This window comes from Alosa alosa, chromosome 1, assembly GCF_017589495.1.
Source record: "Alosa alosa isolate M-15738 ecotype Scorff River chromosome 1, AALO_Geno_1.1, whole genome shotgun sequence".
In the NCBI taxonomy this organism is placed as follows: domain Eukaryota; kingdom Metazoa; phylum Chordata; class Actinopteri; order Clupeiformes; family Clupeidae; genus Alosa; species Alosa alosa.
In genome coordinates this window covers 37,466,591-37,487,209 of record NC_063189.1, presented here as the reverse complement: position 1 = coordinate 37,487,209, position 20,619 = coordinate 37,466,591, and the positions used below count along the sequence as shown (strand labels likewise).

General features: G+C 41.6%; 3 protein-coding genes across 3 annotated transcripts; all 3 read right to left on the bottom strand.

The window, feature by feature from the left end:
* Positions 1-577: 577 nt before the first annotated feature.
* On the bottom strand, positions 578-2,759 carry scpp9 (secretory calcium-binding phosphoprotein 9). The gene is made up of 9 exons (XM_048252484.1): positions 2,715-2,759; positions 2,603-2,617; positions 2,241-2,438; positions 1,915-2,025; positions 1,431-1,496; positions 1,262-1,327; positions 1,019-1,063; positions 830-910; positions 578-742 (listed from the first exon to the last, which is right to left on the bottom strand). Exons 1-9 carry the CDS (start codon positions 2,757-2,759, stop codon positions 737-739), a joined length of 633 nt encoding a protein of 210 aa, XP_048108441.1. The 3' UTR covers positions 578-736.
* A 5,465-nt stretch (positions 2,760-8,224) lies between these two features.
* LOC125308939 (mediator of RNA polymerase II transcription subunit 15-like) lies at positions 8,225-11,383 on the bottom strand. The gene is made up of 11 exons (XM_048265949.1): positions 11,362-11,383; positions 11,212-11,268; positions 11,052-11,081; positions 10,822-10,932; positions 10,190-10,459; positions 9,889-9,984; positions 9,552-9,644; positions 9,319-9,372; positions 9,120-9,170; positions 8,888-8,929; positions 8,225-8,479 (listed from the first exon to the last, which is right to left on the bottom strand). The coding sequence occupies exons 2-10, from the start codon at positions 11,254-11,256 to the stop codon at positions 8,897-8,899; spliced, it is 783 nt and encodes a 260-aa protein (XP_048121906.1). The 5' UTR covers positions 11,257-11,268; positions 11,362-11,383; the 3' UTR covers positions 8,225-8,479; positions 8,888-8,896.
* Positions 11,384-12,526: 1,143 nt separating this feature from the next.
* sparcl1 (SPARC-like 1) lies at positions 12,527-19,599 on the bottom strand. The gene is made up of 11 exons (XM_048252363.1): positions 19,474-19,599; positions 19,364-19,418; positions 18,174-18,239; positions 16,583-17,652; positions 16,210-16,312; positions 15,738-15,859; positions 15,492-15,612; positions 14,809-14,945; positions 13,921-14,069; positions 13,508-13,656; positions 12,527-13,201 (listed from the first exon to the last, which is right to left on the bottom strand). Exons 1-11 carry the CDS (start codon positions 19,597-19,599, stop codon positions 13,173-13,175), a joined length of 2,127 nt encoding a protein of 708 aa, XP_048108320.1. The 3' UTR covers positions 12,527-13,172.
* Positions 19,600-20,619: the final 1,020 nt, after the last annotated feature.

The following is a 20,619-nucleotide window of genomic DNA, read 5'->3' as shown; positions in this document are numbered from 1 at the left end:
GTCAGACTTGATATTCTTCGTTTGACAAAGACGTCACCATCTCAGGAAGCTCCTCCGATGTTTAAATTTTGGAAATTTGCCTGCCTTTCGTAGGCGTTCATGACTACAACTGACAGCAGTTGACAGTTGGCCTTTGCTAATTTGGCAACCCAAATAGGAGGACGCGCTAGCCCATTATTAATACGCTATTCTAGAATGAATCGTTCAAAACATAAACGAAAATTCCAAGACATTCCGCCCCGTAACTCTTTTTTTTCATGGGTTTTACGGGGTTTTACGGGTTAGAGTAATGTTGTCAAATAAGCCATTACTTCAATTCATCGTGTTTCCTTACTCTCTGACAACATATGGTGATCATTTTTGGAATGGTTACAGTTTATTTTCCATTATTTCCTACATACTGGACCTTTAAGATTATTCTGCACTTTTTAAACACCACAATTCCATTACAGAATGCCACAGTAGATTATATGATATGTCGAAGTGGTGAAGGCACATATACATGTTTTCGTTATTGTCAAGTGCACCCGGATTGTAAAACTACCCACTTTAGGAAAACAAACGTGGACTACCTTCAGTATTTGCAATATAGTAGATTTTATTTTCTTCTGTCACACACCAATTATAGTATAGCATAATATGCATAACAGACTAAAACTAAAACATTGTATAGATCACAAGTCTTTCTGTGCATCTGTGTAGACATTCTTCCAAACCAAACACTGGTGGTGTCAACTTATTTCTGGAAAGAGAAATAGATCTTATTAGTCCCAAGTCCCAAGTAACATTATAATCATGCAACATCTCTACTAAATTCATTGATGATCACCTTTTCTGTGCACAGAATATCTTTCACAGCAGCTGTGTTTGGGGTTGGGCTTGGAGGTGTAGTCTCAATAGAAAGAGGAGCCTGAAGTTATCACACAGGAGGAAAAACACAGACTTGTGTGAGTTCATGTGACATGTTACAGTATGAAACCCACTGCAAGGTGATTTTAAATGACATAAATCACTGCACCTGAGTCACACCAACACTGGTTTTTTGGAGTTTTCTAAGCATCCTCTGAGAGAGTGAAATAACAGGCATTACTCATGTCAGTGTAGTCAAAAGCACTCACCACCCCCAAAATTACAATAACCCTATTATCAATGCATCTGCTGTAAAATGTCTTGCAGTTCTTCTTAGAGTGATAATGATGTGTCCCGTCTTCATTTCTGCGCTATTTGTGTTCTGGCTTTAAGGTCTAATAACACACTCTACCTTGAATCTCCTCACGTTGGGATTCGGCTGCTGCTGCTGCTGCTGCTGCTGCTGAGCATTCCCACCCTATGAATAAAAAGAGGAGAGCTGAGTCCAAGCACGGGTCCCTTACTGGACATCACCGTATGTAAGCTAGGCACACATTGAATATGACTATGGGCCAGCGTACCGCAGCTTGTTGTGGAGGAAACATTCCAGGTTGGCCTTGAGGAAAACCAGCAAAATAAGGAAATCCCTATACAAGACAGAAATCAATCAGTGTTGTACACATTTACTGCAAGTTTAAACTCCCATAATTTGGAATCTTGAGCTTTACAGTCAGTGATACAAGTTTTACGACTACTCATGAGTGAATGTACTTTTCACTTCCGAATATAGTGATTGCATCAGAAATGAAATAAGATTATGTCATATTATGTTGGTCCACTGAAGTCACTTTTCAAGTGACCATCACACAGTTAAGCATTAGACTGCATATAGTTGGGTTTTGCCTTCTCTAAAAACCTACAAACCACCTTCACTATTCAAAGGACAAAACTAAACAATGTCAATGACTGTAGTATCTCTGAGGTGAAGTACTTCTCTGTAGAGTCATGAATGAGAGTGAACATACCCCACTGGCAGATGGAAAAGAGAGATGAGAGTGAACATACCCCATTGCCAGATGGAAAAGCAAACTGCGGTGGTGGCTGCTGCTGCTGAGCCCCAGCTTGGGGAAACCCAAACTGAGGGGGCTGCATAACAAATGGGACACCAGGAGCCATCTGCACCACACACACACACACACACACACACACACACACACACACACACACACACACACACACACACAAACACACACACACACACACACACACACAGCAGCTCCCATTACTCTGTTATTAGCATGATCAGCATGTAGTCAGTTAAAACACACATCTCTAGTGGGAATCACACTTTAAACCTCTCGTACAAACCCCTCAAACATAGGGCCACTCACCTGTGCCAGCTGTGGCTGGGCGATGAGGGCATTGCCCCCGTTCAGAAGGCCAGGGTTCAGTACCAGCCCCGGGTTCACCCCAGTTATCAGCCCCCCATTCAGCCCAGTCAACAGCCCCCCATTCAACCCGGTCAACACCCCCCCATTCAACCCGGTCAACACCCCCCCACCATTCAGGCCCGTAATCAGAGCCAGCTTCTGCAAAAGGGAAAGTGAAGGAAATCAATCATTGAGAACTCACAGTCTAGTCTCTAGAATAGAATGAGATGAATGTCATATTCTGAGTCAGAATTTACTGCAAGTGGAGTTCAACTATTAACTTGTCACCCTTGCTGCTGCTACTGTGTCTGGTGAGGGCTTACCTTCGCGGAGGTGACCTGCAGTATGAAAGAAGATAGCACATGTCAATCACAGAGAATGAGTTAGGAGGAGATACAAATGATATTTTCCCAGATCTAATGTTTTACTACTTACATTACAAAATGTCACAGCTGCAGCAAGAAAGAGCAGAAATGTCATTGTGCGATCTAGGCAGTTGTAAGAGCAGGACACGGAATACAGTGCCACACTCTCGGAATCTAGTAGACAAGTTCTCTCAGCTGTCTACTGAGTTCCAATTTATTGACTTGGTGTTTACATCAAGTCTAATAGAACCCTTCAAGGTAATCCAGCTGTTTCATCATATTGTCTTCACAGTAATCCTCAGCCATAAACGCTGAGAGACTATTGTTATGTTGTCCAGTGATCAGTATTCTGTTTTGCACAGTTTTCACAACTCTTGTACTTTGTCACACAAAACACAGCTCTAGTTGTTACTGACTTAGCTGACATCACTTCCCCTAAATTGCTATGATGGGTGGTCAGCACTTACCTTGATAATAAGCTTCTAGTCTTTTAGACAGGCTCATGTGTTTTGGTGCTGAAAGCCACAAGGAGCTGTGTCATTAGGTGTTGTAAACAGACGACAGACACGGATGAGGCATTGGGTTGAAAACCACTGATGCTGTAAATACCATGAGACTGGGTTTCATTAAGTGTGACATCACTCAATGTATTATCACTTTTTGTCTTCAAAGTTATGATGGAGCAAGGTCACTGGAAGTTATAGAACAGTGTTCCCCAAACTGTTATGTGTGTTATGTTACAGTAAGTGTGCTGTATTGCAGAGTGTTTCCCTGTAGTGAATGGAGAGAGCAGTCACCCTACCCGGCCTTCAACCCAGGTCTCCGGGGTATACCAAACCTGCAGGTTTAGTACTTCGCTACATTCCAGTATAACTATGGAGTTTGGCTTTGAACTAACAGTTTCCCAAGACTGTTGTACCAGCATGTATGTCAGTTTAAACCATGATAGTTTCCAAACTTTTGTAGTTCGAACTAACATGCTAAATGATATAGAGTGGCATGAGTAATGGCACACCTGCAAATCACAGAGATCCGGTTATGGGCTATATCAGTTTCATTTGTGAATGATCTATTTTTAAATTAATAGGTTATCAAGTTTATACATTTGTTCATATAGGCTGACCTTTTAAAATGAAGAACTAATTTGAAATTAACTTTAATCCTATACATGCATCATTGAAGGTAGCGTAGGTGAAACAGTTCTCAACCGTTCAAATGTCAAACAAAAATGCCAAGGCACACCAACATATTAATGATTATGATGATTATGATTATGACAGCCGGATGTTCATTCTCATATGGCCATATGTTTTCCATACATATGACTGTATCGTGATAGGTGAAAAAGTTGCAAAATCTAGCAATTGTTTGCCCTAACTTATATGTTGCACCAGTGACCGTTTAACACATTGGTTCCCTCAAAATTCTATGACACAACTCACTTTGCCTCACGGCAGGCTACACCAGGCTGATCTCCTCTATTCTTACTTATGTTTACTTCAGCTTGGCAATTTGCCATCAGCTCTGCGGTTCAGTGGGGCAAGTGAACTGAAGTGCATGATGTCTCTTCTGCCTTCTGGAAGGTGTCATGGTAGGTACTAGCCTGCCCTATGGGTTTGAATCCAGCTCAAAGTAAAGTGTTAGTGTGCTAAATGATTACCACTGTCAAGCTATAGTCTAGTGCAGACCATATTCTCCCACGTCAACAGAATATTTAGGCTATACCAATTCAATGGAGCTATGGTTTTGGAAAACACCTGTGTTGCAACCGTCATAGTCCAGAAGTTCATATCATAGTTAGTTTAGCGGTAGCCAGCTGGTAAGTGCAGTATGTTAGGTAAACCCTTTATTTTACTGTCTATGGGTAAACCTCCCTCCAGATGTCTTAAAGGATAATTCCGATATTTAGCACTTTGAGTCCCTTTTCTGGTTTGTTTTGGATGAACTGAAATGGTGGACACCGAAATTTTGACGATGGGTCCTATCACTTTTCTGACTAGTTTTGAATCGCCTTTGACTACTTCAGAGTGGCTGCCTATGGGCATGCACAAACATGTCCTTAAAACAACCCTTAACGTTTGTTTTCAAAACTGTGCAACTCACCGAGTGGTTAGTGGTGTGGCATCACTTAGAGCACCTTTAACAGTTTTTATGACCGACGCTTCGTCATCTACTTCCTGAATTTTTGGTCAAAGATACCCGGGACACCGAAACACTGGGGCACATGCAATTTGGTGGGTATGTAGCCCCCCTAGACTTTTACAGAAAAAAGTCGCTGGGCCCCCCGAAACCCAAAAAAGTTTTTCCTAAATAACTACACGGAACCGTGGCACCGAGGATGAACAAATGTTTATGGTATGTTGGTCTCAAGGGCCCACATCAACCTAGCCCATAATCACTCATTTGTGATTTGCACCCCCAGTAAAAAATGAAAATGCAATATCATTCTGCTTTAATCGCCCCTCTCTTCAGTTAAGATGTTCAGAACTGCACCAAATTGTATCTGTATGATTAACCTGACATTCTCTGGGGATATGCCAAGTTTTGTAGAATTTCATCCATGGGGGGTCTAAAAAAAATGAAGTAATGTGTACACACACACACAGGCACGCACATACTATCGGTATCGGCAATTAGAACGGCCGATACATAATTACAAATTCAGTAGGATTAAATGAAAACCAAATATTCATCATCATTTGGCTACATTTCCAGTATTGGCGTTACGTAGTCGTTTGTCCACCAGATGGCGCATCGTTGCAGTGAGACATAATTTTGTTGGAAGTTAATCTAAAGTGGGTTGGAAAGACACTTCCTACAAGGACAACACTTTAGTTTACCGCAGAGAACGTCTAATAAGGGTAGGATGATTTTCACATGAAATGTAATTCCCATTTCTTCTTGAAGCCGAAATAAATCTGAGAATGTTTATCGGACATGCATGGTTTTAACTGCAGGTCCGTTAATCTTATACAAGTTGTATACCTACGACCTAGGTAAAATAATGTTAGGCCTACCGTTAGTATTGGTTGAGTTATGGGGGCCAATTTGATTATTGACCAGTGTATTTGTAGAAAACCATAAATGTGGTTACCAAGCAAATTGATATCAGCGCTGTAATTGTATCTTTCGACTGTCTTCTTCTTTTCTGACCATAGACTATAGCCTACAGGAGCTAAGTGAGTTAGTCACAACGCGTTCGCTAACGTGATGGTTTTCTAATGGAAATAGGCCTAGCTTACCTGAAAGATAACCTGTCTATGAAGCATCCTAAACAGGCTGGGACATTTCTGCTTGCTAAATAGATTTTTCTGCTGTTGATTCGCTCACAGTCCTGGTGGCCCTGTCAGTGCTTTGTAAAATGTTGCATTACAGTAAGACCACAAAAAGTCTCAAAAAACATCTGAGCTAACGTTCATTCCCAAACAAAGTAACTAGGGCTGAGACAACGTAATTGACTAGACTACATAAATTCATCAAAGTGAATCATTTGTGTCAACTCGTCACAATGTAGATTTATTAACGCACCAGTGATGATCTAGGCTACATCTCCATTTAAACCAAATGTTTTAGAGCGCACTTTGAGAGATGTATCCAGGGCAGGGCTGTACCTGTTGCACGTGCTACAAAAATCATTCTGTGCGATGGATGATTTACTAACGTTACGTCTGATACAGTTTTGCCTATGGCTATACATGCGTGAGACTGAGACGCTTGTTTGTTTGTTTGAAGTGCTTGTTTAGGGTGTGACTGTGAGAGGTGAATCGATGTGCTTTGATTCCAGCTTGGTAATTGTAGTCTATGCGGTTAAAAAGCATGTGTGTGTGGGAAGTATCCAAACAGTGTTAACACTTTCATTATGGCTGCTTTAGCCACAGACCTTCAGCTACTGAACAGTGGGTCCCATTTAGAAGTGGCCACTTCATTTTTCATTTGCGCTTTCTGTGATTCACGCAGCTGGGTGAAAGGTATTACAACTTTTCGCCAAGAGGTGGCAGCTTAAGTCCGCTTGATACTGTAAGCCAGGTGTTTTTAACCAGTGGTCCGCGGCCTACTTGTGGTCCGTGAGGACATTTCTGGTGGTCCCTGACCATGGATTCAGTAGTTGCAATGTGGAAATCAGTATTTTTCCCACGAACAATAACGGACGCAGCTCTCAACTTGGCCCGTTAAAATGTGAACAGTCTAGCGACGCATTTCATGAAGGCCCTTTTGGACATGTCAGTTATTTGTACCACTGGTTAGATGTAAAACTGCATTTCATTTTAGACTATTTTTTTTGTCATTTGTGCATTGACAATAAAGTTGAATATCATATGAACTAAAGATGACTAAAATCGTGCATGTGTAGAAGAAGAAACTTTTACAAAAATCCATGGCATGACCTCTCTTCTTGATAGCTGTTGAAAACTACATGGAAATGACAGGGATTGTTGTGTTTGTTAATAAATAAATAAATAAATGTAAAACTGATACCTTCTGCTTTCCCCAAATACAATGTACAGTAGCCTACAGGTGTACATGACCTTTCATCAGTCCAGTTGCAATGGATGAACTGTGATGAACTGCCCTACTTGTGATTTTAAAGGTTTTATAAAAATGCTACAAATTTTTTGGCTAGTGCTACAAATCTATTCACATTCGCAGCGCCAGTAGGCTACTTGCTGTGCGGCCCGCACACACACACACAGGCATGCCAAACAAGCATACACAAAAGTTTCAAGAGTGGGGGTTGAGTAGAAGATGTATACAAATTGATTAGTGTGATTTATGATCGTGGAACAGATGTACAGGACTGAGTGGCGGTAATATTTTATACCCCTATGCGATACATCTAGTCTTAATATGAAATGCTAATAATCTGCACCTTTATTCATCTTGCTGTCATTTTCATTGATCAATCTTTGGATGTTACACGAAACTAACAGCCAATCACAGATCATTTCACACAAACAAGGTGGCTACTGGACAAATACTCAAAAGCCACGCCTGACCCTGAACATAACCAAGCACACTAGCCAATAAACAGCCATGTTTGTTATTTTGTGACTTGTGTTTGTCTAATTTCATAGCAATAGTGTGCTGCTGAGAGGTGAAACCAAATGAAGAAAGACTATTCTAGAACATGAACATACTGTTAGCTACAAACATGACATTTTGTCCGTCACACCCTCTTATATGAGGTAAAGACATTCATATCCTGCAAAACAGCTGATTAAATGTGCACACTAAGGTAATAGCTTGGGGTAAGGAGTGTAATGCTGTTGCTTTGTCTGCGGTATATAGGTCATCAACAACCTAACATGCAAATATAACCCACAATATAGCCATTCTGAAAGTGCAGTAAGTATCTACCTGTCATTGTGGTTGGTGAAGTCATTGTTAGGCATTGTATTTTATTTCATTGTTTCTGTTCATCGTGGTGATTCATCTATTTTCGCAGGCCTAAAACTCTACACACCTTTATCATAGACTAACCTAGAATATATTTACCACTTATCTCCTTATCATTTTTTTAAATAATCAAAAAACCTCAGAGGCTTTCTGTGAGCTAAACAGATTTATTTGTTCATTGAAAAGAATTTGACAACATGAATCAACACAGTCCATCACAGCTGGTTACATATTTTACACGGTGTAAATTAAAATACTTCAGAGGCTTTCTGTGAGCTAAACAGATTTATTTGTTCATTGAAAAGAATTTGACAACATGAATCCACACAGTCCGTCACAGCTGGTTAAATATTTTACACGGTGTATTTAAAGATCTGCTGTCAATCTTCTTTTTTTTCTGAAACCTCTTCTCCATCTCAGCTTGGGTCTCGCTCTGATCACCTTGGATATGAGAAAATAATGTTCTGGTACATTTTTTTCCAACACTGTTTCCATTGCAAAACCACCTCTAACCAGTTCTCTGTCCTTTCTGTCTGGTGAAAGCCAAAACTGACAGTGAAGATAAATATTATCTCAACACTGGAGACAAGTACAGTGTTCAGGTACAGACAAGTCAGCATGTCAGCAAGCAGCAAAGCACCGCAATGAAGCAACTTAATGCCACAATAGTGACAGCATGACAGGAAAGGTGTCTGTGTACGTGTGTGTGTGTGTGTGTGTGTGTGTGTGTATGTGTGTGTCTGTGTATGTCTGTGTGTGTGTGTGTGTGTGTGTGTGTGTGTGTGTATGTGTGTGTCTGTGTATGTGTGTGTATGTGTGTGTATGTGTGTGTGTGTGTGCCAGACTCACATGTTCTCCTCAGGCACTTTTTCTTTGGGGAGTCACGGAGAGCTAAAACAAATCACCAATGCAGTGTATGTTAGGGAACAGGAACTTGCAGCACATTAGACTATTTATTTTTATTTATTTATCCTTTATTTTACCAGGTGATGTTCCATTGAGATATTCAAATATCTTTTACAAGGGAGCCCTGGGGCAACAAATACACACTGTGTTTGTGTTGAACAGTTTCTCAGCTTACCTTCAGTCTTTCAGCCAGGGACATGGGTCTGATGGTCGGTTTTTTCATCACCTGGATAATGGAATATTGTACAGTGTATATAAACATTAGATCTTACATCTGAATATATGTAAAAAGTGCTATATAAGCACTGAAGACAGTTACTGTTCAATGTAAATGGGAAGGCACAATGAACAAGGGGTACAAGGAGTAAAATTACCATTGCTGGTTCAGAGGTTGTTGACAGGGGCTCTTCATTGTCAGTGACGGAATGCTGGATCAACAGAAAAGAGCTGACTCATAATGTGCATTGATAGTATGTGTTTAAGGTAAAAATATGCTAATAAAATCACACTGACACACAGATTATAATTTGTCTTGGTAAAGTATAATGTTAGGTTGAAGGTAACTTGAAGGTTTTCCTACAGTAGTCTCAGTTGGACACAACAGTACCTTCACTCGGGCTTTAGCCGCTGCCCCCTGCCCCTGGCCCTGGCCCCCACCTGCCCCCTGTTGGAGATTATTTGCCACTCCCAGGGACAAAAACTGAAGAGAACGCAACATAAAATAGGTCATTGCAAACAACAATGTGATGTTTAAAAATGTAACATCATTGAAAATATTTAATGAAATGACATTTTTCAACGTTTAAATGAAAATGGAAGGCATTGTCAAAGAGGTGCAACCCAATCCTGACTCAGGACCGCTGTGTCTGTAAATACTGAATCAGTCCCCATCCTCTTAGTGCTTGTAAAGACCTGATCATGAATCGTTATGGCGTAATTAGCACCTGCACTTGCTGCCCAGCTGCCATCCAAGGAAACTGCAGCCCCCCCATTCCTGCCATGCCGTTAGCTTGGGGCAACACTGCAAACACCGGCACTGCCTGCAAACACATGGGCAAAATCAACCACAATGAGGCAACACTCTGTTTAAGTCCCGTTATTTTTATAACACAATTTTAAAATGTATTTTGAATATAATTGATTTGCAACAGAGCAGTATTGAATCAAATGTCTGGACATGGTGTATGTCAGATATGTAACATATGTAACTTATGTCAGGTATAATGTAACATAAGCATTGCTGACTGCCTGTGGCTGATGCTGGCCCTGAGGCAGTCCAGGCTGTTGTTGCTGCTGCTGTTGCTGCTGCTGCTGCTGTAACTGCTGCTGTAGCTGTTGCTGTAGCAGTAGCTGTAGCTGTTGCTGCTGCGGTAGCTGCTGCTGAGGCAGAGCGAAGGCCAGGGGGAAGGTAACCCCAGGCTGCGCACCTTGTCCAGGAAGCATTGGCATAGCTCCCTGGTTCATAGGCACAGCACCCCCTGGCTGCTGGAGGAGTAAGGCACCCACTGGTACCAGCTGCAAGAGAGGGGTGGAGTCCAGTGAAATGGTTACTCTAAGGGGTACACTATTTATTGATATGGTTTCTGTAGCTCTTGTAGGATCTCTTTTATTTATTGCTGATTAAACTCTATAACTTGTCCTGTTTGAGAAAAGGTTTATGGAATACATTGTAATCAATACATTGTAATCAATGTTACCCACTCCACAGACTCGAGGTAAGACATATTGCCTATTTTATTACACCAGCATATATTATCTCTACAGAATATCTTTGCATAGTTTTCAGCTGAAAGCCAGCACCCTTTGTAAACAATTACATGTTTAATATATACTGTATTTACGTATCACATTTACAGTTTTCACACTTTGATATCCACCTGAGGAAGTTGTCCATTCATTACAATGCCATTGAGGATCACTGGATTAACACCATTGCCACCAGCGGCATTGCCCACACCCCCATTCACCCCTCCAGCAGCCTTAGCAACCTGGGAGAATACAGAGCAGTTACAAAGCATTGCATGCTACGACACAAAAAAGACACATAATCATGGACAGGACAGTCTACAGTCTCTACAGTGAAGGCCTTATTATGTACCAACAATACCTCTGCACTTCCTGATCCCCCTGCCTGTGCCTAAACATCCGGAGAACAATAAATCATTCATCACCAGTGAACTCCACAGACAGAAAAAAACACTGAGAGAAAAGCAAGTTGCATAATGAAAACAAGACCGTAGCTTCTCACTGGTTTCATGCAACCTTACCATAGAGGCCAAGGAGGGGAAGATGATCCACAGGAAACAGATCATGTTTCTTTTCACCTGAAAAATATTAATGTTGTACACTGTAAGAGCCACATTAAGCCTTACACAAACACAATAGTATTCAGTCATCCAGGACACATTTCCCAATACCTCTGGTTCGATACTGTCAGTGTTCCTGTGGAAGACTGACTGTTTTGTATGGGAACAACCTCTTTTTATAAAGAGCCTTGCTTAGGCTAACTCTGTACATACAATATCATTATCACTTTAGACACTTGACTAAGAAAGGGCGACCACTAATGGGAGATACTATGTATTTTCAGGTCTTTTGGAAAACAGACTGTGTGAAGCACCAGGTATTGTGATTACCACAAATTGTTAGTGAAGTGGTCATTTTACAAATCCCTTCCCACACCCAAGACTAAAGAGTGCGAGAAGATGACATCAATGTCTACAAGCGGCAAAACCTTGCAGAATGTTGAGCTCAGGTGTCTATGGGCAGACATTTTTGTTCAGCTGAGCTATTCCCCCCAGATGAAATTAATACAATGCAACATTGTTGCTGCAGTTCATTAGTCTGATACTATTACTGTAGTATCATTGCTGAGGTTAGATATGCTGTACGATAGATACAGTACTATAGTACTATAGATTATATTTTCATTTTTGTAAATATAATTTTAAAGATGGCATTTTTGTCTACACTCATCTCACAGTCAAAACATCACTAACACTTTTTAAAAACCCTATAAGTTTTGTCCTAAGACCATAGCCTGAAGGTGATGATACATGGGGCAACTTCTTGAGCAATGTTGCTGGGCAACCACATAACCAGTTCCATTTATTCTGATTGGATCATCATGACAACTTGCCTACTGATGATCAAATTTCTCCAGAAAAGAAACTGTTGCCCAATATCGATGAGAAAATGCCAGAACCACAATAATGAGGAACATTGCCCAGCAACATTGCTCAAAAAGTTGCCCCATGTATCATCAGCTTAAGACTCGTTAAAATATCAGTTCTCAATACAAATTGTATTAGTATCAAGCCATTGAGTGCGCCTCTGTTCTTTCTACTGTAAAAACCCTATAACATAGCTCAAACATATATCCACTATTGGTTTGTGTGATATGAGTCAAATGTCTGGACAAGATTGATAATATGATTTTGGCTTTTTTTCTCTGTGTGGATAGGTTTTCAATCAGAGCCAAGCCCCCTCACAACCATAATGAGAGCAGAAGTAGTCCACCTGAACATGAGTGGAGAAAATGAAAATAGGCTGAAACAGCAATTACATGATTATTCACACCCATATTCAAAGGCTTTTATTAGAAGTGTTAAGGAAGCATCAGACATTACATGTAAAATAATATGTGGCACTTTACACTACATAGTAACAGCTACTGCTGTTAACTTACAGTAATCGATTTGATCTTTCAGTTTCGTTTTTATTTTTAGTGCCATTTCATATTCTGCTCTTATAGCAGTGATGTAAAAGCACCATATGGAATGATCAAACATGATATTCCAGCATAATGATTAAGTAGTATATATACTCTTTTAACACTTTATTCTATCTAATATGAACAAAATGTAAACTTTTCCCCCTTTGGAATGTTTTTGTAACATAGATAGTATTGTGGTTAATGGTTAGATATACAAGATCACATTAATTACAAAAAATCCTCGCTAGCTAAGACTACATACTCCATCATACAACATGGCCATGTGTAGATACATTTCCCCACATTGGATTATATCTGGAAGTGTAAAAAACCCACATTTCTCATTCAATCCATCTAAGTGGAAAACAGTGGCAAGAAGAACTTAGCACATGTTCCTTCTTGAATTTGCAATGTCCCCCTTTACAGTTCACAGTCTGAGAAGCTTTATTTCTGTCTGCTCAGCACCAGTCGGAGAAGTCCTCTTGTCTCTCCATGCATGAGGTATAGAGGTAACTAGAACAGTAGATGAGTGTCCATGTCCTCTGTAAGGAGCAATCATACAGTTAGGTATGGCATCAAAATACAAGGAACAAATTAAAAACATTGTATAACATTGTGTGTGTGTGTGTGTGTGTGTGTGTGTGTGTGTGTGTGTGTGTGTGTGTGTGTGTGTGTGTATATATATATATATATATATATATATATATATATATATATATATAATGTCATAATGTTTTGAATGACTTCCTGTTGAAGGAAAAACAGTGAGTGTCTGGATGCATTGCACATTCATATAAGCTCTGATAGATAAGGTGTATGTGTCCCTGTGAAAATGCCACAGCTCTTACCATCCTTGATGCCGAAGCAGTGTCCCCACTCCTTGAAGGACACCTGCTTGTCTTTATCTGCGTCACACTCCTGGAAGAAGTGTGAGGTGCAGTGTTCCATGGGCACCAGAGGCACTCGGAGAGGAGCCAGCTCTGAGTGAGACAGATACCTGCAGTACACAAGGCAAACACCAGGGGGAGCAGTTGGAGTGGCGCACACTCATCAAGTCCTATGGTGGCACAGTGGTACGTTTTCTGCTTCTATCTCTGTAGTAGTATACAACAAGCTCATATGGTGTAGAGAAACACTACTTATTCTACATTACTGGTCTCTTGTGGCAACGTTTCGTTTATGATTTTTCAGGCATGCTTCAGTTTGATCTCATGCATTATGACCCCGTAAGGACTGTCCTGATATTACGGATGTGTTGTACCTGTCTGTGGGGTGCTGGTCCATCTGAGCAAACTGCCAGTGCACAGGGTAGATGTACATGTGGTAGTTCTTCTCAAAGTCCTGGGCTAGGAGCTCGATGGGATGGTCTCCTGCATGCAGTCGCCTCTCACTCTCATAGATCTTCTGCACCTGTAGGGGAGCAGATGGAACATCACATCAACTACATTTAAAAAAAAGCCCAAGGGTACTGTTGTGTTCAACTGAGACTCTACTGTAGGAAAACCTTCAAGTAACCTTCAACCTAAAGTTATACTTTACCAAGACAAATTATAATCTGTGTGTCACTGATTTTATTAGCATATTTTTACCTTAAACACGTACTATCAATGCACAGTAATATGAGTCAGCTCTTTTCTCTTGATCCAGCATTCTGTCACTGACAATAAAGAGCCCCTGTCAACAACAATCTGAACCAGCAATGGTAATTTTACTCCTTGTACCCCTTGTTCATTGTGCCTTCCCATTTAGCTGACGCTTTCATCCAAAGCGACTAGTAGTAATCATCAACCAGAAATAGAGCCATTTTAGAACGGGAAGATTTCAATTATATCTACCATCATAGGCAGGCAATATGGGGATGGGGTTGGGGGGGTGTTGTAACCCAAAACTGGCCAATGCAACCCCCCAATAACTATATCGTTGCAATGAATGAAACCGTTACAGAGTGCAATGAAGTGGGGGGTTCAACCCTTTCACCCCTGTCTACCATGCACATACATCTACCAAAACCTTGATGGAGAAAAAAACCTTGACAATTTTCATTTACATTTACATTTACTTGTAGTCATTTAGTTTAGTTTCATCACTGATTAGCGCCACTCTGGGGACTCTCTAGCCTGCGCGATCATTTGCAGCTGCGTGTTCGTACCCTGGCCCGTTGCTTAGGGGTCAGAAAGCCGGGCGCCATGGTGTCATGCTCGTAGAGCTGCAGCAGGACGTTCTTCAACCAGTCACGCATGCGGAGGGGAAACTGGGCCAGCTCTGTGCTCAGGCAGGGAGGGATGACTGGGGGAGAAGCCACACACACACACACACACACACACACACACACAGATGTTCGCTGGGGTATGCACATGTTAAGTGTTAAATGTTAAGTGTTTGTAACGGTTTGAAACCAACTGAAGTGCTAGCACAAACAACCATTTACTGTAATGTTTGAATTTGATCAAAATTTCACCCATCCCACAACTCAACACAGAACACTTTAATATGGATTCTTTCTTCACATACTTTTTTTATAAACACACACACACACACACATGTTGAGACATGATGAGTACTTGTACCATCAAGGCTATGAATAATATATATACATATATGTATATATAGTGCATGTATGTAGTGTGTGTATATATATATAGGAGGAGTAGTGTATATATATATATACTATATATACTGTACATATACTATTCATAGCCTTGATGGTACAAGTACCAACTCATCAATCAATGAAGTACTGTGTGTAAAATATACCAGACCTGCTGAGATTAGTCTCCCTGACTCCCTGATTTTCTGACATGAACAACAATGAAAGACTTTTGCATGACGTACATTTGCAAGCTCCAGTGTAGTCTAGGTGAAGTCTGTGTCCTTTCTTTGTGCCTTCAAGATTACACTTTGTGGCAAACAGCTGGCAAGATGTGTCATAGGTCTTGTTGTCTGTCCCACAAACCTAATAAAAATGATATTTTTAAAGTTTACCTTTTCCATTACATGACAAACAACAAAATGCATGTTTAGTGTAGAAGGGGTCAGCTGTGAATTGAACTTAGCTGAAATGTCCTGTATTCAACTTACATGATCAAATTCAGTAACACTGGTAGGGCAGTCCGCTGCCTCTTGACAAACACAAACAGGCTTCTCATCTTCATTGACTTTGCAGACTTTTCCACGCTTGCATCTGACATTTTCACAGGGATCTACAGATGAAAAAAGATCATTCTTGTTACCTGATATTACTACCTAATTTACCACAAAATAAGCCATCACAATTAAATGTATGCATTGTTTTCCTATGTGTGATTCTGACAAAGAGAGAGAGATAGAGAGGGTTGTTTCTGAGGTGAGTTAAATTCCTTGGGCTTGGTGAGTTTGTACAGAGGCTAAATCAGATGTGAGCTCTGCCATTGATTCCTTAAGCCCATTGCCATGGCTAAAACAGGGCCAGTGACCACATTCTGTGTGGGAGCGCCAAAGAAAAGACCCGCATCAGCAGATTCCTGATGAGAGCGCGGCTGCGTGCAGTCACAAGCGCTGAAACAACACTTACTGCTTTCTGCGCCCTGGCCGGGCAGGGTCGGGGGTGGCCTCAGGCTCGGGTACAGCTCCACCGTGGCCCTGATCTGGACTGGGTTCATGCCCACCATAGGGGCCTGTCGAGAGGGAGAGAGGAGTTAAACCACGCAGGCCTACAAGGCCACATTTTTGTTCAAATTGTTTCATGGTCAGAACCCTGATTTTATAGTTAAATATTCTTGTGTTTCAAGCGCAGAAATCCCCAGTAATGAAACTCTGGACTATAGAGTGATACAGCATTTTTTTAACATAGGGATGGACAGCAATGAAGTCAGCATGAGGGGAAAGCACAGCATGACAATTCATTAAAGAAACAATCAGAGAAGAGGAGTCATCCCCACAATTACCCATTTCCCAGACTTCCTTCTCTTAGGCCTCTGGACAGCATTGTCATCAGTGTCAGGTGTCTTCTCCTGCCCAAGCATCTGCCTGTGCCCTGGGTTGCTGGGCTCGGCCGGGACGGGCTGGTCACCCTGCATCTGCCCCTTCCCCTTCCTTCGCTGGTTCTTCTTCTGCTTGCGACCCTTGCCCTTGGTGTGACTGCCGCTCTCGTTGGTGAGCTTCTCCTGCTTGTCCCCCTCGTCCCCTGGCAGGCGTGCTGGCCTGAACCCCACGCTGCTCTCGGCCTCCTGAAGGGCCTCGTCCCCGTCTTCACCGTCCCCTTGTTTGTTGTCGTTGCTGTTTTTCTCCTTGTCCAGGGACGTGTCCTTCTCCTGTGATTTATCTTTGAGCTCCTCCTCCAGCTCTTTTTTGGGGGGCATCTCGGCGTCCTCTCCTGTGGTCTCGGGATCATAGTCGGCCATGACAGCGGGGATCTCCTCGCCATCCTGCTCCTGGTCCTCCACTTTCCCCTCCTGCATGTGTTCCTTCTCAGGCTGATCCTCAGCGTCGCTGGACGAGGGTTTAGCCTCCTCCAGCTTGGTGTCCCGAGGTTCTGACCCATCACTGTCACTGGCATAATCTAAATCCATGGGGATCTCATACTCAGTGCTGCTGTTGCTCTCCTCCTCCGCCTCTTCTACCCTTTTCTCCACCTCCCCCCCCTGGCCCTCAGCCTCTTCCTCACCTTCTTTCTCCCCATCCTCCTCCTCCTTCTCTACGTTCTTCTTCACCTCTTCTCCGTTATCACTTTCTCCCTCCTCGCTCTCCTTTACTGCCACCTCCTCCACTTCAGCTGCCTGTTCCTCCTCCTGCTCCTCCTCAGAGCCCTGGAGGAGGTGGGCCAGTGCCTCATCACTCAGGAGAACGGGGGTGCCGCTCTCCTTGTTGTCCTCCTCCCCAAAGCCCACCGCCTCGCTGGCCTGTCCTCCCTCAATGGTCACCTCCTCATCCTCTTGCCCCTGGCTGCTGGCTTCAAATGGGAGGAAAGTGGGTAGAATGGATCCCTTCCCCTCGTTCGGTTCCTCAGGATCGAATCCTGGAGAAAAGCAGTAGAGACAAATTTTACATTACATTTACATTTATATTTAATCATTTAGCAGACACTTTTATCCAAACTTACAATGTAAAGGAGACCTTACGACCTTACAAGCTACAATGTAAAGGAGACCTTAGTTAGGAATTAATACTAAATCAATTCATACTATTACTAAAGGAAGTTAAAAGTACTAATAAGTGTAGTAGAAGGAGAAAGTTGTAGAAGAAGAAGTAGGTAGAGGAGGGAGGAGAGGAAAGTGCATGTTAAGTGCATGTTTAAGTGCAGTTAGGTGTGTTAGGTTGTCAGGTGTGTTACATTTATTGATTTAGCTGACGGTTTTGTCCAAAGTGACTTCCAATGAGAGATAACAATCAAGGTAGAGTGCAATATGAGATCTTAGTGTAACCATAACAGCCTTTAAGATACAAACCAAAGGATGACAGTGCAGAAAAGTTGTCGTTGCAATAAGGCACTGTTTAAATGCTGCACACTATCCAAATGAGTGAAGTAGGAAACATTACCTTCTCCTGAGGTGACTGGGAATGTTTGGAAATGCCATGATGTTTTGCATGAGGTTTGCTTCTGACCTTGAGGGATAGACAAAACATGTATTAAATGTCCAAGCAGTGAAACTGCTGGAAGCCCATTGTTTTTGTTCTCATTGATTTTTTAGAAAGGGCTAAAAGTGACTGGGCAGCAAAAACACCAAACCTGGGCAGGCCAAAATACACCAAAGTTGGCAGAGGGGTTCAGAACTTCACCTCTAACTCAGGCACATGAAATGACATACACAGGCCTCAAGGTGGCGCTGTAATAATGAAGTTTACATTCTTGCAGGTATCTCCAAAGCAGCTTGGCCTACAGTTGCAGTTCTTTCATCATTCTAATGTCTCAAGTATTTTCTGTCTGGTAATAGACATCATTTGGACTAAAAAGTGTCTTTAGCCTTTCTTTCGTCAAAAACGAAAAGTTAAAGTAAAGTAACCTAGCCTGATGTCATTCATCAAAAATGGACACAATTCCCTTTGCAGATTTTGGATTTGTTGCCTTCTTTCAAAGTTTCACGTCAATCACATTTCAGGGCCACGTAATGACTCTATTGCTAATATACATTCACCATATGTTTCTTTGGACACACATCGAATTTCACGTATTTCCACCCATAGGGGGCACTACAGCTGCTACATGTCAATATATCAAGAACGGCTTAACATAAAAATTTGAAATTTGGTACACTTATACTTGTTTATTTGAAAACATGTCCCAAATTGCCAACTGGTTCACTCTTCAAAATGGCCACCAAAAACCAAATTTCAGCTGCCAATATTTGCCAATCTTCATAAAACTTCACAGGCTTATTTACTGAATAATGGCACATAAAAGCTATGTACCTAATATAACACTATTTTGGCTGAAAGGGGGTTCCTGCAAATGGCACACGTCAATCGCTAAAGAACCATCTTTATCCTAAAAAATTATACATTTGCAGCATATTCTTGGTCCCATTTACTCAAATTTCCTAAATTGACAGGGTTACCTGCCTTTTGCCACCTGCTGAATCCATCAAATAGTTCCACCATTTTTCTCTCAGGGTCACTTCATCTGAATTATTTGGAACCCATTAATTGTGGTCTATGGCTTATGGACAGATAACTTTATTTTTACGTTCTTATAGCTCACTTTTTAGGGAACCTTACTCCAAATTACTTACACACATGACAGATGCTGAAGCCATGAGGCACAGGAGAAGCATATGGGTCTTCATTTCAACTGTGAAAATAAATTAAATGAATTCACATGATAAAAAAGTATAGTTCTGACATCAAGAGAAAGTCTTCTCAGGTCATTTAGTCCTTCTCCGGTGGTCAGCAGCAGCATATGCACAGCATGGCACCCATTCTTTCCTTGAGGTGTCTCAATCTGTATGCAGGCAATCTCGTCAGCCATGACACAGCCAGCCACAGAAATCAGCTCCCTGTTGCCATGGCAATAGGCCTTGAGATGTGCTCCTCTCAAAAGTCACATTCAGAGTCCATCAGGGCTAAGTAAACAGCAGTATGTACTAGACTGGAAAGAGAATGGGCTAAGTTGGGCTAAGTACACACAACTTTTCTGTCTCTCAGGCGGAAACAATACAGACATTATTTGAACCCAACAAGCAAACGTTGATAGTGCCTCCCAAAATATATGTCAAGCACTAGTAGCCTAGAAACCCTTGCAAATGTACTTTCTTATTACTGGTTGTTTGATTTTATTTTTTATTTATTTATTTATTTATCTGATTTCATGATCTTGCACTGAGTAAATGTATGCTATATACAAAATGTATATGCAATAGCATAAACATGTAATGAAGTTGTAAAAAGATAAGTATAAAATACTGTATGTGTCATATTCATTTGATATGATCAAAATGCATACAAAGTTTGTTTCCTTCCACTTATAGCCCCAATGAAAATAGAACGAAGACACTGATGGGGATCATCAACACTGGCATACATTTCTCGTCTGGTCGGCCGAAATACACATATGACCAATCTTCCTAACAAAAACCACTTGAATAAAGGCTTCCTTGCAGCAAGTTACCCTAATAAAACACCCACCAGAGAGATTCTTTTTGTCCTCACATTAATGAGAGATTACCTGCAGTTGTATGCGCAGCGCAGAAAGAGTCTGGAGGCTGGATCCGTGTGAGAGGCTGAGGGTGGGGATCCTCACACTGAGCACTGTGGAAATGCACTGAAGATCCCCGCACCACAGACACTACTTAGAGTCTTTTATGCATGCCTCCCCGGCTGGAAAACATTGGAGAGGCGCTCCTCCACAACCAGGGAGTCAACACACTGGGGTGGAGATTGGGGTGGGGTGGGGGGATTCAGTGCAGTATCTGCATCACAATGTGCAAAATGTGCTTATTTCACACACAAGGATTGTTGAATGTTGTAACACAAAATGCATTCAAAATGA